The sequence below is a fragment of the Chlorocebus sabaeus genome, chromosome 18, assembly GCF_047675955.1.
Source record: "Chlorocebus sabaeus isolate Y175 chromosome 18, mChlSab1.0.hap1, whole genome shotgun sequence".
Classification (NCBI taxonomy): Eukaryota; Metazoa; Chordata; class Mammalia; order Primates; family Cercopithecidae; genus Chlorocebus; species Chlorocebus sabaeus.
This window is the reverse complement of record NC_132921.1, coordinates 36,114,722-36,130,975: the sequence shown is the minus strand read 5'-3', so window position 1 is coordinate 36,130,975 and position 16,254 is coordinate 36,114,722. Positions and strand designations below refer to the sequence as shown.

At 35.6% G+C, this 16,254-nt stretch overlaps 1 protein-coding gene across 11 annotated transcripts in view; it reads right to left on the bottom strand.

Moving 5' to 3' along the window:
* Window positions 1–4,739: 4,739 nt before the first annotated feature.
* PIAS2 (protein inhibitor of activated STAT 2) overlaps window positions 4,740–16,254 on the bottom strand; it is a 115,564-nt gene continuing 104,049 nt past the window's right edge. For 7 of the 11 annotated variants that reach the window (XM_073006334.1, XM_073006333.1, XM_073006336.1 and 4 more), the window contains 2 exons: window positions 11,643–11,680; window positions 4,740–9,065 (listed from right to left, as the gene is read on the bottom strand). In XM_073006334.1, the coding sequence (XP_072862435.1) occupies window positions 8,883–9,065; window positions 11,643–11,680 (221 nt within the window). In that variant the 3' untranslated portion in view covers window positions 4,740–8,882. Of the gene's footprint in view, window positions 9,066–11,642; window positions 11,681–12,046; window positions 14,795–16,254 lie in introns of those variants that run through there. The other 4 variants (XM_073006338.1, XM_007974115.3, XM_073006339.1 and 1 more) reach the window with 2 other exon arrangements.

Below are 16,254 nucleotides of genomic sequence, written 5' to 3'. Positions count from 1 at the left end.
TCTCTGCTGTTCAAATGACACACATGCCTATGTCCATACCCATCCCTTCATCTGCCTTTGATCTGGATACCACTGAAATTGTTCTTGATGAAATTACCAGATACGGCCTGGTTAAGAAAGCCAAAGGAAGATAAAAATTATCATAATTCCTCACTTATAAGATGCATATTCATCCCTCCTCAACATTTTAATAGGATACATATTGAAGTACTTTCATTGACCAATGAAAGCAATGGGTCATAGTTTAGCATTTTTCTTTAATGTCTTACTTAGATTCAATCAAATATGGTGTTGTTTTAAATGAAAGCTTTTTTAAAAAATGGATACTTACCTTTTTAGGTTGTATCAGCAGCTTTTAACTCCAGTAACCACTTGCTTCTTGAAATACTCTATTTGTTGGCCTCTGTAATATATTATTTTCCTTCAGTCTCAGCTGATCCTTCTTGATCTCCTTGTGTTCCTTTTCCAGTCTTTTTTTCTCACTCATCAAATCCTCTGGATGAATTCATCCACTTTGATAGTTTCAGTGCTACTACCCATCAATTGTGGGGTATGTCTATAGCTTGTCAAATAGCAGGTGGGCATGTCTTTCAGAAATCAGGTCTACTGATTTTTGTTCCAGTTCCAAAGTATTGAGTCTAATAATGATTTGGGTCAGGTGGCTAGCCATAAGAGACTGAGGATAAATTATATTTACAATTATATTGTATCAGTGTGGTGTACCTGACCCAGATAAGGTGGTCCTCAATACTTAACCTAGAGTAGATCATATGAAGAATTTCTCCAGCCTTTTATACACAGTAGGGTGGGTCTACAAGGAGTTGCTTACACTTTCAGGTTTAACACAACACCTATTCCCACATTATTATCCCCACTGTGCACTGCTCTACCCACCCCTTGTTAATGGCCCTTGCCCCTGTAAGTTTTTGGAGTTCAGAAGGTGAGTACGCTGTCTTCCAACACCTCAGTATCCATCTCCTGTACCAATCACCCTAAACATGCACCTCCTTCTGTTTTCCTCTCTTGGTGAATGCTTACTGCTGAGGTATTATATATTCCAAAGGTATTGAATTTCCAGTCAGCATAAGTCAAGTGCAAATGGTTATCCACTATTTCTTCATCCACCAATATTTACTGGGTACCTTCTATGTACCACATATCATGTTAGGCTCTGGGATGCAAGTTAAAAGTTATCACCCCTGCCCTCATGGAGCTTACAATCTAGCAGGGGAAACAGACAATATGTAGGGATTATTTTACATATTAATAGTGTATGAACAGGGTACTGTGATAATAGTTAGGAAATACTTGCTTTTTAGATAGAATGATCAAGAAAGGCCTTTGAGAAAGTAGTTAAAAACTGGATTTGAAGCCTGACTCCTCAATTACCAGCTGCACGACCTTGGGCAAGTAAGTCACTCATCTGCTCAGAATCTGTTTCCACATTTGTAATATGGAGATAATCATACCAAACTCAACAAATTCTCATTACTACTAATGATCATAAAAACTCTTCAATGCCTCATCACTGTTTTACAAGGCCCTTCACGATCTATCTATGCATATTTCTCAATATTCCTTAGCAAACTTCCAGCAATTCTAAACATTTTCAGCCCTCTTTTTGGACAAGCTTTTAATCAATTCACATTTCTCTACATTACTTCTATCAAATCATTGAGGTGCCTCATTTACATGCTCTTGTAGCACCCTATACTTTGCCTTTTACCATTAACATTGTAATCTCCCTATTTCACATCTCTGTTGATGCTACTGGAGCACAACTTTGGTGGGGGCAGGAACGTGTCTTGTGTTCCAAGTGCCTGATACAATGCCTGGCACCTAATATAATCTCAAATACTTGATGACTGAGACCATTTGTAAGCCAAGAAAAGCAGCAGTAGAGAGGTGAGAGACATGGAGATAAGAGAGGGGAAGTCTGACAGGGTAAGGTCCTGAAGATGACAGGAGGAGACCAGAGTCAAATGCCCATGTGGCTGAGTTGACCTTAAAGGCCCACTTCATTCTCTGAGACTGGAAATAAAAAAGGACGGAGGTGGTCATAGGTGGGGAAGAAATCATGCTGATGGACTGTCCCTTCTGTTTGAATTAAGCAGCAAAGCCATCTTCTGAGAAGGAAGTGGTCTGAAAAGAGAGCAATAACATTTGTTATAACTGATGAGAATGGGCAAAGGAACTATGCTAAGTCATGTCAGAGGATGGATAGGTGACTGAGATTTGTTCAAGGCTGCAATAATGAAAGAGCAGTCTAAGCTGGACAAGTAGCAAAGAGGAAAACAGAAGGTGTGGTTCAGTAGAAGAAAATGTTGGAGGTAAAGTAACCAAAACCTCACAGACCAACTTGGATAAATCACCTATAGAATGCTGAAGATACTGAGAATAATGACCAGAATCAAGGATGGCAAGGAACCCTGTGAGCCAAAGCCTCCAGCAAATCAAGGGGAATGATCAGGCAGTTATAAGACTAGAGGCAGCTGATAGTATAACTTCTTAGCATGAGCTTCAGAGGCAGAGATTTTTGAGAGGCGTTAACGATGAAATAGGGGGAAAGGACGGCAACCACTGTATCTTGAGATATGTAGAATGTGAACACAGCCCACGCTGGTGTGAGCTGTAGGGGATGGCAGGTGGCAGCCAAATTTATTATGGGCAAGGCAGTGAAGAGAAAAATCAAAAGAAAAGGCTAAGATGTAGCCAAGAATGGCCTAGGAAGGGATCAGTAACTAGAACATAATACAGAATGGAGATAAGTGAAGACAAAAATGGATGACAAGGGAGGTTTGTACTTTTATTTAAGACGGCAGAAAAACCAGGAATGAGCCTCACGGATGCTTCCTTTCTGAAATCCCATGCTTACCATTCAATTCATCACTGTCTCCCATACGTGATTCATCTTCACTCTAAACTGCCTCCTGTCTCTGTAAATAGTGCCATTAACATCCAAGTTAACCAGGCTTGAAAAATGGATAAAAAATGGACTCAATCCTTACTCATATATCCAGTCACTGAATCTTGAGTCTTCCTCTGAAGTGGCTTCAGCATCCACTCCTTCCTTATTACTCTGGCCATCCTCTGAAACCAGTTCTCATGATTTTAAGTCTAGATTCCCATACCAGTCTCCTAGACAGCACAGCTAATTAATGTCACTTCAGTTCAGGCAGAGAGCTTTTGGGGTAAGTCTGGGTCAGACTCCCAAGTCGACTACTCATTCACTGTGACCTTGGAAAACCTATCTAAACCTGTTTCATTTGTAAAATGGGGAATAACACCACTTTCCTCTGAGGAGCTATTCCAATAATGAGACATTCTTTTACCCCGTTTTATAACAGGGTAACACTCTTCGTCACTTAAAAGAATTACGCTTTGAGAACACAAAATAAAGCTTTTTTTTAAAAGCCATTCAGAAATAGGAAGGTTTGGGAAATGATTGGCATTTGCCAATTAAGAAAATGTTGTACCTCAAACATCTGAAGATAGCAATCTGTTTTTCCTTTCCCCGCAGCTACCCTTATTGGAAACATAAGGGAATAGAAAGTGAAAATAGGCAATGTTTGCCTGTTTTTCTAGTTTTTAGCCTTACCACTTTTCAGTTTGGGGACGGAATGCCTTTGGCTCAGTAGATTCTACTGGCTTTGGGGAGCTCAGAAAGGCCATAATCGGGCCTACAGGAAGAGGAAAAAGAGAGCTGACCTCTAAGGGCAGGCCTTAGGTACAAGCGGCTTTTTAAAAAAAGTGACAACACTTTTGAACTAAAAATGGAAAATGTAGTCTGACAAAGAATATTTGTGCAACTTTACAGTGCAAGTAAAATCACGTGAAAAGCTTGGACAGCCATATGCAGGTGTTTCTGGAACATGTCAGATTGTGTGTGTGTGTGTGTGTGTGTGTGTATAATTTTTTTTGGAGACAGAGTCTTGCTTTGTTAGTGGCACAATCTCAGAACACCAAAATCTCTGCCTCCCAGGTTCAAGCGATTCTCCTGCCTCGGTATCCCAAGTAGCTGGGACTACAGGCGCCCTGCCATCACACCCAGCTAATTTATGTATTTTTGCTAGAGATGGGGTTTCACCATGTTAGCCAGGCTGGTCTCCAACTCCTGACTTCAGGTGATCCGCTCGCCTCGGCCTCCCAAAGTGCTGGGATTATAGGCGTGAGCTTCCGCGCCCAGACCATATCAGATATATTTAAAACTAAGAAAGCCTGGGAAGATCTCTGCCAAAGATCTCCAAATCAATTAACCCCGTTCCATAGGGTCAGAAGGGCAGAGTGTCTTAGTGCAGATGCCCGCATAAAGATAAAATATTTCATGTTCTTGAAAAATATGGCTAGACCACTCTTCTCATACCATCCAGCTGCAGTATAAATTAGCATACCCATGTGGAAAAGTGATATGAATCAACAACTACAAAAGCGTTCATATACCCTTGACCAGAAATTCCACTTCCAGTATCTATCCTAAGAAAATAATTTATGCACAAAGACATTCACCATGGCATTATGAGATACAATCTAAACTGTTCAAAATAAGGACAGGTTTTATGAATCACGGCACATCCATAACAACGGAGTACCATAAAATTAATAATAGTTGACACAGTTTTTAATGACATGGAATAATGCTTGTAGATTGAGGGGAAAAACCCCAAGACACAAATTACACTGAGAATGATGAAACTATGTAAAAATATACAGAAGTAGCAAAGACACTGGCAAGGAATATGCAAAAATATCAAGTGATTTTTTTCTGGTGACAGAATTATAGGCAATTGTTATACTTTTCTGTATTGTCTAAATTTTCCGCAATAAGCATGTACTACTTACATAAACAGAAAAAACAAACATTATTCAACCAGGCAAGCATTAATGAATGGACATTGTATACAGCTTTATTTATTTCTTTTAGGAATTGCAGGTTCCTAACAAAGTGGGGGTGAGGGGGGTGTTACAAACCAGTCACTTGGCAGGAACATTAGACTCCAAAAGCAGAGAAATGCTTAATTTTCTTCTACCTGTTTCACCACATTCATGTAGAATTGTAGTAAAAAAGATGGTGAAATCAGGTTGAATCATCAATCTAAATAACAACTTAAAGCTCCCAAATCACATGAACCTAGGACCACTAAATCTAATGTCAGACATGTTTAAATGATGCACTGCTCTACATTTTTCTATGATGAAAAGAGCTAGAAAATAATGGTAATGTCATTATGACATTCCATGAAAATGGAGAAAATCTTGCAGGAAAAATTAAGAAAATAAAAATGTTTACTAAAGAAAGAATGGTCTGGCTAAGTGCTTTTTTTTTTTTTTTTTTAAACCAACTGAAGGCCAGAGAAATGAAAGGCATACCTATGAATTAAATTAATGTTTTCAAAAAATTGACTTTACTTAAAATACAAACAAATGTCAACTAATGAATACTTTATTGGCAGAAAAAAAAGACAACTTGGCTGGAAATGGTGAGTGTCTTGGACTGGTTTAAAGAAGAACGTCTGAAAGGTCTGAATGTCAAAGTCAGAACAGTCTCTAGTCAATCCTACTTTGCCTAAAATCCAACATTTTACCTTTCTTCAAATTCCTCAAGACTAAGGAAAACTTGGTTTTATACCAATTATGAATCAACCTATACTTGCCATCCGTTACATCATATTTTCATTCTAGCTTTTCTGAAACACATTACCATATAAATGCCATATAACCTAAATTCACCTCAATGCTTTCATTTTGCCTTTACAATTATCTAAGGACAGATGCCAAGTTTTTATAACTTCAGGCTAGAAAATCCTGAAGTGGCTCACCTAATGGTCAGAAAGTGAGTGAGTGAAAACAGACCTCAGGCACAAAGCTATTCAGCACCAATTACACTGTGGGGGATTACCAGAGCAAGAAAAGCCCTTCATAGTTCTAAGTGAAGAAAGATAAAAACATTTTATTTTGGCCGGGCACGGTGGCTCATGCCTGTAAATCCCAGCACTTCGGGAGGCCAAGGCAGGCGGATCACCTGAGGTCGGGAGTTCGAGACCAGCCTGACCAAAATGGAGAAACCCCGTCTCTACTAAAAATACAAAATTAGCTGGGCATGGTGGTTCATGCCTGTAATCCCAGCTACTTGGGAGGCTGAGGCAGGAAAATCGCTTGAACCCTGGAGGCGGAGGTTGCGATGAGCCAAGATTGCGCCATTATACTCCATCCTGGGCAACAAGAGCAAGATTCAGCCTCAAAAAAAAAAAAAAAAAAAAAAAAAAAAAAATTGATTTTAGGAGACTGACAATTACAGTTCATTTCCTAAGAAAATCTAGGTGACAGCTAAGACAACCCTTCTGAAACTCCCTTATATCTGGTTAAACAGAAATCTGGGGTAGCAAAATAAACTACTAGAAAGTTAGGGTCTGGATAAGAAACAGTGACCATATTAAAGTCTGATGGCTCAGTAATCATGATGCTGCCATAAGGCCAAAATCATAAAGTACTAATGCTCAAAGACAGATACACAATGTAAGCCCCAACTTCAAGATGATAAACTTCAAAGTGTATTTTTTAAAATGCAAATTGCCTGTATGAAATAAATTAAAAATTTATATGTAATTTCAGTGTAAAACACCAAACTGAACATTAAAACTGTTCACAGAAAACAGAAAAAAAAAAAAAAGATCACAATTACAAAAGCACAGAGGTATCAGTTATAAGAACCAAGTAAATAAACTAATTTCTGTTAATATTTTCATTTACCTTATAAAACTTTGTTGATTAAATTGGGGAGTCTCTGACAATCTAAAAGGTAACAAAATAACAAATATACATCATTTCTTTATTAATTATGCCACACAAATCAAGTTAAATTTTTTCTATCTGATTACGGAGTCAATAAAAATTGCATCTGTATTTAGAGCAGCAACATAAAACTTTATGAGAAAGAAATATTATATCTGGACCAAAAAACTACAACGTGGGTTGGAAATCTAATGACTAAGAAGGTAAAACTGGCAACTATGTGCAACTACTGCTTGTAGATTTGGGTTTTTTCCCCCCACATCTTTAAAATAAGCAGCCCCCACAAAGGGATAATCCCTTGAATAAGGAGACGATGTAGCCAAAGAAGGGATGATATGGGAAACCACATGAAATTAAATCAACATAAAAAGAATACACAAAGACCATGGAAACTTGAGAAGGTTAAAACAAAACAAAACAAGAAAAACAAAACCCAAGCAAGGACAAGTAAGCTCCTTGGAGCTGAACCAACTCTTAAGTAGTACGCCCCTATTCTAACTGAAATTGATGAGTCCTCACCTGGGCACTTCAGTTTGAGAAATCAATTGGTTGGATTGGCCATTAAAACAAGGACTTCGTTTTTAAGGTAAACCTTAGAGAGAGAAAGCTAAACAGAAAAGTACTAAATCCTTGTGAACTCAAAAATGATTTAGGAAGTCAAATGAAGCAAACTATAAAACTTGGATGAAAATGTTTCTCTAAGAGTAAAATCCAGTTTTCTGTGTGATTTAAAATCAAACCAACACATTACAGAAGAAAATTTTCAAAGTGCACCCAATACAACCTCAGAGATTCCCTGAAGTGTTTGGGGTAGCATGGATTGAGACAGGAAGTGGGTTCAGGCCCATCTTCCCCAACCCTTCTTCACTTTAATTCAAACATTTATAATTCTCTTTTGTCTTTTGTAGTTTCAGGTAAGATTTCGTTTTTTAAAAAGGAAAAAAAAAATCTAATGCTGTCCCTTTTTCTAAGTTTGAAAATCACTGCTGAGACTGAAATTACATTGGTGAGAAATATGATCATCATAAATCTAAAACACAGTTTCTATGTCAGTGCTACCAAAATACAAAGTTTCATCAAGTATTTCCCTACTATTCTGTAAAATAAATGAGAAAATTAAGTTCTTGGGAAGAAAATAAATTTTGTTATTACCACCTCCCAAAATTTGCTCTTCTGCTGGCTCCAAGATATCAATATTTGATAGTGTGAACAAATTTCTAATAAACATTTCAGTCACACCGTACCCCAGACATTTCATTCAATGGCTGCATAGGGTTTCTTGTTTGAGAAGACAAGCCTCAAATTTATAGAAAACTCTAGAATGAAGAATGTACAATTACTAAAAACATAATAACACACATTATGTCAAGGGCAGAATCTGCATAGTGCTCTTAAACATAATCACCAATGAAGAGTAGCCAAATCCCAGAACTTCACACAGCATTCATTAGCAAACAACGTCAAAGTGTAAATGATAAGCAGGAAAAAAGCCAAGTAACATAAATGCTGTTTTTCTTTGATGGGATCATGAAGAAAAGTGGAACTGCAGGACGAAGAGTGGAATCCAAGCTTTGGACACGTACTGAAACTTCATTACTTCAATAAAACAGAACAAATCTCCATGGAAAGGACTCATTCAGCAAACATTAATTTCTTTCCATTTTTTTTTTTCCTTCACGTAGGTTAAACAGAAGTTGTTGTCATTCTAGAATCACTGATTACAATTTTTTTTAATTAGAAAAAAGGTTACTTGAATATTTACATAATTTTATTGCTCTTTAACAAAAACTTTTTTCATCGATTTGTAGACTCCATCCATTAATGTATGAAAGTGAAATCCATCTCTCAGGAAGTTACAGTTATGGCTGAATGTATCTGATGCTGAGAGTACAGCATAATTAAGCAAAATCCTTGCATGTCATTTGGTTCTTGTTGCAGTCTTCTGTGTTCACCTCTCAGAAAGCAAAAGAATCCATTTGACTTTCAATAAATACCAAATTGTTTAAAAAAAAAAAAAAAATAGTTTCCACAGATGAGAGATCCAAGAAAAAGCAGTTCTGATGAATGATTCCCAGAATCAAGTGAGTCCTCCTTTAGTCCAATGAGATGATGTCAGGAATGTTACTTCCACTGCTGGTTATGACCCCTGTCTCACTCCTGCTGCTGGATGAACTAACATGAGTACTGCTTTCATGGGAGCTGGTGGTGGTGACAGACGTACTGCTTGCTGTTAAGGGTGAGGTGAGACTATCCAAAAACATAGGAGGACAGTACTGCTTGAAACAAACAATGATGCCAATGAGGAAGAGGCTACTTGATTTTAAATAAAGAGACTAGAAATTATTAGATATGCACAAGCAATATTCACATATTTAAATCCCACTGGGATTTAAAAATTGCTCAAAACTTCACATCTTTGGGTGGAAGGTGGCATGAATTCAGCTATTTTACCTTATTTAGAGAATGCAGCATATATTCTTGATTCTCTCTAAACTTGTGGAACTTGTTTGCTGACTGCATACAAAGGTAAAAGTATAATGTCAACAATAACTGAAGTCATTTAATACTAAATATTGGCCCTCCAATGACAACTCATACTTAATCTCAAAAAGAATTTGCTCCCTAACTGTATTTAGTTGGGTGTCAATTTTGAAAGAACTGTTGAGCTTACACTGGCATTTTTGCTTAATAACATTTAAAAAAGTATTTGTTAGCCTTTCCCGGTGTGAATTAAGTATCAAACAGACCTTTTATGAAGGTTAAGGCTGACCAGCTGAATGATGGCATTGGACTCCTTTGTACATAAACATAAAATACCTGTGTCATCAGAATGACAACATTCATTCTAAAACACAGACTAGATGGTAGCTAACTATCACAGGATCCTCAGGACAGAAAATTATCTCAGGTAATCACAAAGTTTTGCAATAAATGTTAAAGAAGATCTAATCTAATCTTCTCGTGATGCCTGTTTAACACCCCTTTCCTAGTGCTCATATTTCACAAGTTCCCTTACAATCCTGGTTACTGATCCCATCACTGATCCAAACAAGTACAAACCTGAGTGTACTACTCTAATATTAACAGAGGAGTGAAGAGAGATGAGCCAAAAGCATTATATCAGTATAGAATATTTTATGTGAGAAACGACTGCACTGACTTTAGCAAAACAAGAGGTCTTAGTGATATCCTGCAAGAGATGTTTTAAGTTTGTCATTAGTTCAACTGTATGAAAGATCAGTAAGGATATCTGACTCACATTCCCCATTCTCAAGATTATGTAGCTTATCATTAGAGACACTGGATTACAGGAACAGGAATTTAAAAGTCAAGTTGTTTAGACTACATGATTTCCAAGGCTGGTGAATAAAACAGAAACAACAGTCCCAGGTTTAAGTTGCCAGTCAGAGGGACAGCAACAACTAAAATTCAGACTGCCCTTCAAAAGAACAAGTTATTCAACGCTTTGAATAGGTAACTGTTTTGGTTCATCAATAAAATGAATGCCACACACAGAGTCAAGGGACATTAGTTACAGGGAGAAGAACAGTTCTTAAAGAGCTTCCAAGGAGTTCTAAAGATAGTTGAATTGTCAGGTATTAAAACTCTTTTCTAAAATCAAATCAATTTCTAACTTTTCATTAAAATTGGGCGGTAAATCTAGAATAAAGCCAAGAAACTTACATTTCATTTCTGCTACCTCTCAGGCAGTTTTTGATTGCCTCACAGGAAAAAGATACTCATTTATGAAAGTAGTCCTAGATGCTACAGTCCTGCCATCAACAGGCTCTGCACTGAATTCTTAGAAGTATTCAGATTGCAGCCACTTAAGTTCTAACCTTGCATCCCTTATTGTAGATACAATGACAAGAATTAAGGGATAATATGGAGGTCAAGTAGTGAAACCTAAGGATTCTATGGCAAACTGAAGGCCCCACCTCACCCTTCTACTACGGAGTCACCAAATAAGTTAGACCACCGCTAAATATACAAAATAGAGCTATGAAATAAAAACCTCTAGGTTCCAAGATAATTTTTTGTAAAAGAACTGGTCACATAAAAATTAGTAATCCCTTACATCTGAAGAATCCATTTCCTAGAAAAATACAGATACCTTTGCTAGGTACCTTTGTTATATATACTGCTAGAAGGAGGTCAACACCGAATGACAAGAAATTCCTCAGTCTGCACATAAATTTCTGGCGCTGTTCATGTAATCTGATACAGAGTACTGAAACAGGAAGCTGATACAGGACCTCTCCTCCTCTGCTCTGACTCTGCTATAAGCCTGTCTGTGCAATCCATGCTCACTGTAAGGTCTTCACGTTGGGACTCTGGGCTACTAGGGTTTCTCATCTTTGACAGAGAAAACAGGGATGATTGACATATAGCAACTTTAAACTGGGGCCTCCCCAAAGTCCAAATTTGAATGTCTTTAAAAACAATGAAGAATCAAGCTAACGAGTCAAGTCTGTCTAATCAGGTTTAGCTGTTGATTTTCTATGTACAGAATGTTTTAGCTAAAAAATAAAACTGTATTTGTAAAATTTTAACTTGCAGCCACCCAGAACTGCTTCCATTCATTCTAATCATTCAAATGCTTGTAAGAGATGCCAACTGATTAAGCTAAATAAAACAGAATTTAAAATTTAGATATTAAAGACAAAAATCATAAACTGAAAACAACTTTATTCCTTCAAATAAATTGTGAAATATTTGCACAGTACTTCCTTTCCATCAATGTAAGTAATTCAGAGTTGACTGTCCTGATTTTATGCAACTGGTCATTTTTAGTTAGTATGACATAACCAACAATCAAATACAAATTAGTTGCTTAAATTCAGGATACATACCTGGGGATCAACTGGAATAAGGGAAAGAAAATCCAAACCTAAAACAAAAATGCTTTGTTAATAGTTGTCTCATATTTTAGGAGACCAGAATTATTTCCCTAAATCATTTTTATCACAAATCACAAAACATTTGTGGTAAGTGCTTACCACTCTGCCACAGGGAAGTTCTATACCACGATTAGTGATATTTGAAGTGTTTAAAACCCAAAGATGAATATATTCTCTGATAAAACAACTGGAAAAACTAGCTCCCAGAGACTCAAAGAAGTACAAAACTTTTCAGAGAAGGACTAGTCAGAACAAATGTTTCCCCCTTTGCAGCTTAACAGAATGAGAAGCAATAAAAATGATGAGCTAATGATCTGGATTTGAACCTTCAAAAATAAAAAAACAAAAAAACATACTTAAGCTCTTAAGATATTTCACATTTATTTTTCAGAAATACAGAGGTTCATCTAAGTATCACCTCTTAAACAGATGTCTATTTCAATGATAGCTCTCTGTTCCAGCTGTCCCCACATCAAGAGCAGTACATAGTCCAACGCTCTGCACAAAGCACACACTCAGGAACTGCTGCGCTAACAAGGTTAAGTTATTAAGGGTTACTGGGTTCTGAGCTAATGTAATTTTCTGAACCAGAGAACTGTAATTGTTCAATTAGGTTTTAGAAAGAGGAATGTGTAAAAGATTGTCCAGTAATATAATTTTGACATATTCAAATAATAATAAATACAATTTTTAGGTCTGAAAAGTCTAGTAATAAACTTCAATGTCTGTTCACCTAGACCTCCCGGTGTGACTTAATTCTCTTTAATTATTTCAAAACATTAAAAAAGAAACCATACGTCATTAAGACAGGCCAATTTCTATTCAATTCCACGATTTTTATGCTGGCATTCAGACACTCTGAATATAACCACCACACAGAGAAAGTCTGACATTATGCTTTTATGCAAAATAGACAATATCAGTGGGGACATTTAAAATATTTACTAACCAGTATGAATTTTTAACTCAAAAAATTTAAATATACTTATTATCTTATAATCTCCAAATAATGGTATTACAAAAATGCTTATCAAGTGATACAAGCTATAGCACCAATCATTTGAAAGAAATCATTCCAACGATTTCTAAAGCCTTTTTGAAAATTGTTGCTACAGATTTTTTTTTTTCCTTTTTTGGGAGACACTGAGTCTGCTCTGTTGCCCAGGCTGGGATGCAGAGGTACAATCATAGGTCACTGCAGCCTTTACCTCCTGGCCTCAGCCTCACAAAAAGTAGGGGCTACAGGCGTGTGTCACCATGCTCAGCTAATTATTATTATTATTTTTGTTTTTAGAGAGAGGGTCTCGCTATGTTGCCCAGGTTGGTTTTGAACTCCAGAGCTCAAGCGATCCTCCCACCTCAGCCTCACCAAGTACTGTGATTACAGACACAAGCCACCACACCCAGCTTGCTGTAATTTTTCATTTCATATGTCTGTCACTAGCTATATGATACGATGGTTTGAGCCAATACTAAACCAAAGAGAATTACAACAAACTTTTCCAATGACTTCTCTATTAAAATAATAGGTGAGATATCTCAATAAGCAGACTTTGTCTTCATATTGATACTATTCAGTAAATCATCTCTCTGCTTCTGCCAAAGAACTCAAAATTTGTCTAGCCCTTGTAATACCTTCAGAGTTTTACACTTTCAATTTCTATTATTAAGTAAAAAAAGTTTATTGGAATGTTATTTATTTTGTTCTGCTTCAAATGGTATAACCGTTTTCTTTTTACAGTACCTTCTATCTTTTCAGTTTTTCAGTTTTCTTCATATTTATAATAGTTTCTACCTTTTTATAGTTTTTCAGTTTCATACACTCAATCACCTTTAATATTTGTTGTATCTCTCAGTTCATGTTAGTAACTGAAACCTTTTTATAACACTAAAGTATCGACGATGGTATTGGAATATTGTGTACCGATGCCAAGCCACTCAAAAATGCTCATTTTCTAAATGTTCAACTATTTCCATTTCATAATTTCAGTTAAAATAAATATGCAAGCTTTATATAAAACAGTTTGAAAATCATATCAAGCCTGTGTATTTATTTTAATTGAAATTAAAAATTGAAGCTCTATCACCAGAGAATGCCCACTGAGGATCCTATTTTCATTATTTCCATTCCAGTTCTTCAGATGTACTGTAATTCTCTTTGATGATTTCACGTGTGCAGTAAATACAAAGTTTATTTAGAAAAGAATTAAGAGATTTACTTATCTGTATCTTGATACCTCATCCACGGAAAATTGAATGTGGTGACTTATACAACACCACAATAAAATATCTAGAAATTTTTCTAAAATTTTGGTTGGAATTCTAGATTGTTTACCAAGCATTACAAGGGTGCTGTCTATATAAAATCTGTTTAATGTAAATATTTCTCTCACTGAAACCATTTTTTTCTTAAGTACTAACAGTGAAGTTTGGTATCGTATTTTAGATGCTATTCTTCCTAACAAAGAAACGAAATCATCCAAGTCTTCTTGCATTTTACATTTTAAGCAGAATATTAAAACTCTTATATGAAATAAAGTTTCATCAGTAGTGATTAAAATTTTACTGCCTTGTTTCATAAGTTTATTAGCAAAATGCAGTTTCTTATTTCACCGTAAGTTTCAATTGCAGCATGCCATACTGATACATTTTTATGCCCTCCTAAGTATTTCATGGTTGAAAATGGTCAATCACTTTTAACTAAAAAGCAGGTAGTGTTAACACTATTTTATCAACACTGATAAAATTTTAATTTTAAAATTTTAAGTGCTTCACTGTGAAATTGACTCATTAGACTTTTTTCCTTATTGATGACAACACATTTTCTTTGAGTCATAAACTTTAACAAAACATAACTGCTACATGATTAAATATGTAAATGTTTAGCACTTTCAAATTTTAATGATACAACTTTTGAGCACCATTCGCACCTGACAATATGGCACTAGCAATAATAAGGCAGTCATATTTTTCCTTGAAATAATCAAGCTGTTTTCCACTCCATAAATACAAATTATTTGTTTTATTTTGTATTCACTGTTGCACAGTATCAGAAGATGTTCCAAGCTTCAGTTCATTATTAATATCATTTCTTCTTTGTTCTCCTGCAGATTCAGAAGATTCATGTTTATGTTTAAAAGGAATGTTAAGAAATGTATTAAAACTTTGTTATCTCTCCATTCTTGGTGTTCTATTTAATATTTTATTATAAATTATTAAGTTTATCAATACTAAAATTTTTCACAGTATGACTAATTACATAAAAATTATGCATAAAAATAAAACCAAATTACTAATCACAAAAGAGCACATTAACAATAAAATCAAAGTAAAACTAAACTATTTAGATATAGTAATTGCTACATAATTAATACATGATGATAAACTAGCAATTCTTCTAAAGAACAATAGATCCTATTCTATTCAGTTATCAATTGGTAAGAAAGCTTTTCAATAACAACAACCAGTATCACCATAATTGTTAATATTGGCTAAATATGAGCCTTGGATATTAGTCTTGTTTGCTCAATACCAGCTTGAAACGCATTTTTACCAAATACCCAGTTCAGACATATTTTACTGCATTTTTCTCAAGTTTGTACATTCCTAAAAAGAAATAAAGCCTTACTTTATGCCCAGATTTTGAAATAACGTAAATTTCCCCCAATTAAAAATTAATCCAGGTTCACAGAATTGAAAAACAGGGCAAGTGATTTGTAAATTGTGTCTATACTATTGCTAAACGGTAGGATCACTTTAATGAACAGAAATGCTCATTATCTTTTTTCAGGATTAATTTTTAATTCAAGGTCTTTAGGAAACAAATCATTTTAGAATGCTTGCTTATAACACATACTGAGATGACATGTAGATACTCTTCCAACTAGCCAATGTTACAGCCATAAAAGGCAGTTAGGAATTAAGAATCTCTGAATTTCCATCTTTGTCCCCGACATGAAACCTTACCTGTACCTTAGCATCAGACTTTGTATATACTTTACAAATACTTTACAATGTGTGCTAGCTGGGTCTACTAAGAACTTCTTAAAATACCAACTCCCAAATTACATATGGAGTAAATATATTTAAGAAGCAAAAAATAACTTTAAAAGCCATTTTTTTCAATGGGTACTATAAAATGTCTATTCTTTTCCACTAAATTTTATTCACATAATCTAAACAAATTTCAAGAAGCAAAATCATACTGAGCCAATTATCAATTGTTTCAGTAACACAAATTTTCACCCAGAGGATAAGCATTGTGCTTAAAAATAAAGATCTCACTAAGGGGAGAAAAAAAATAAATCATAGGTCAAAATTAACTTCATAAATCTAGAGAAGAAAATTAGTAACAGGAGAGAATTGTTTTCCACTAAAAGGGCCTTCAGAGAGAAGGGAAGTCATGAATGTACTGGTTCTAACTTCCTCAAATATAACTGACAGAAATGTCTGCAAAAGCAATGGCTATGGAGAGAGGGAAGAAGAGTAAAGGAGGGAAGTTTAAATTTTGTAATACGGCCTTGGCTGCAGAAGTCCTGATACTAAGGTAATTCAAGCAATCTTG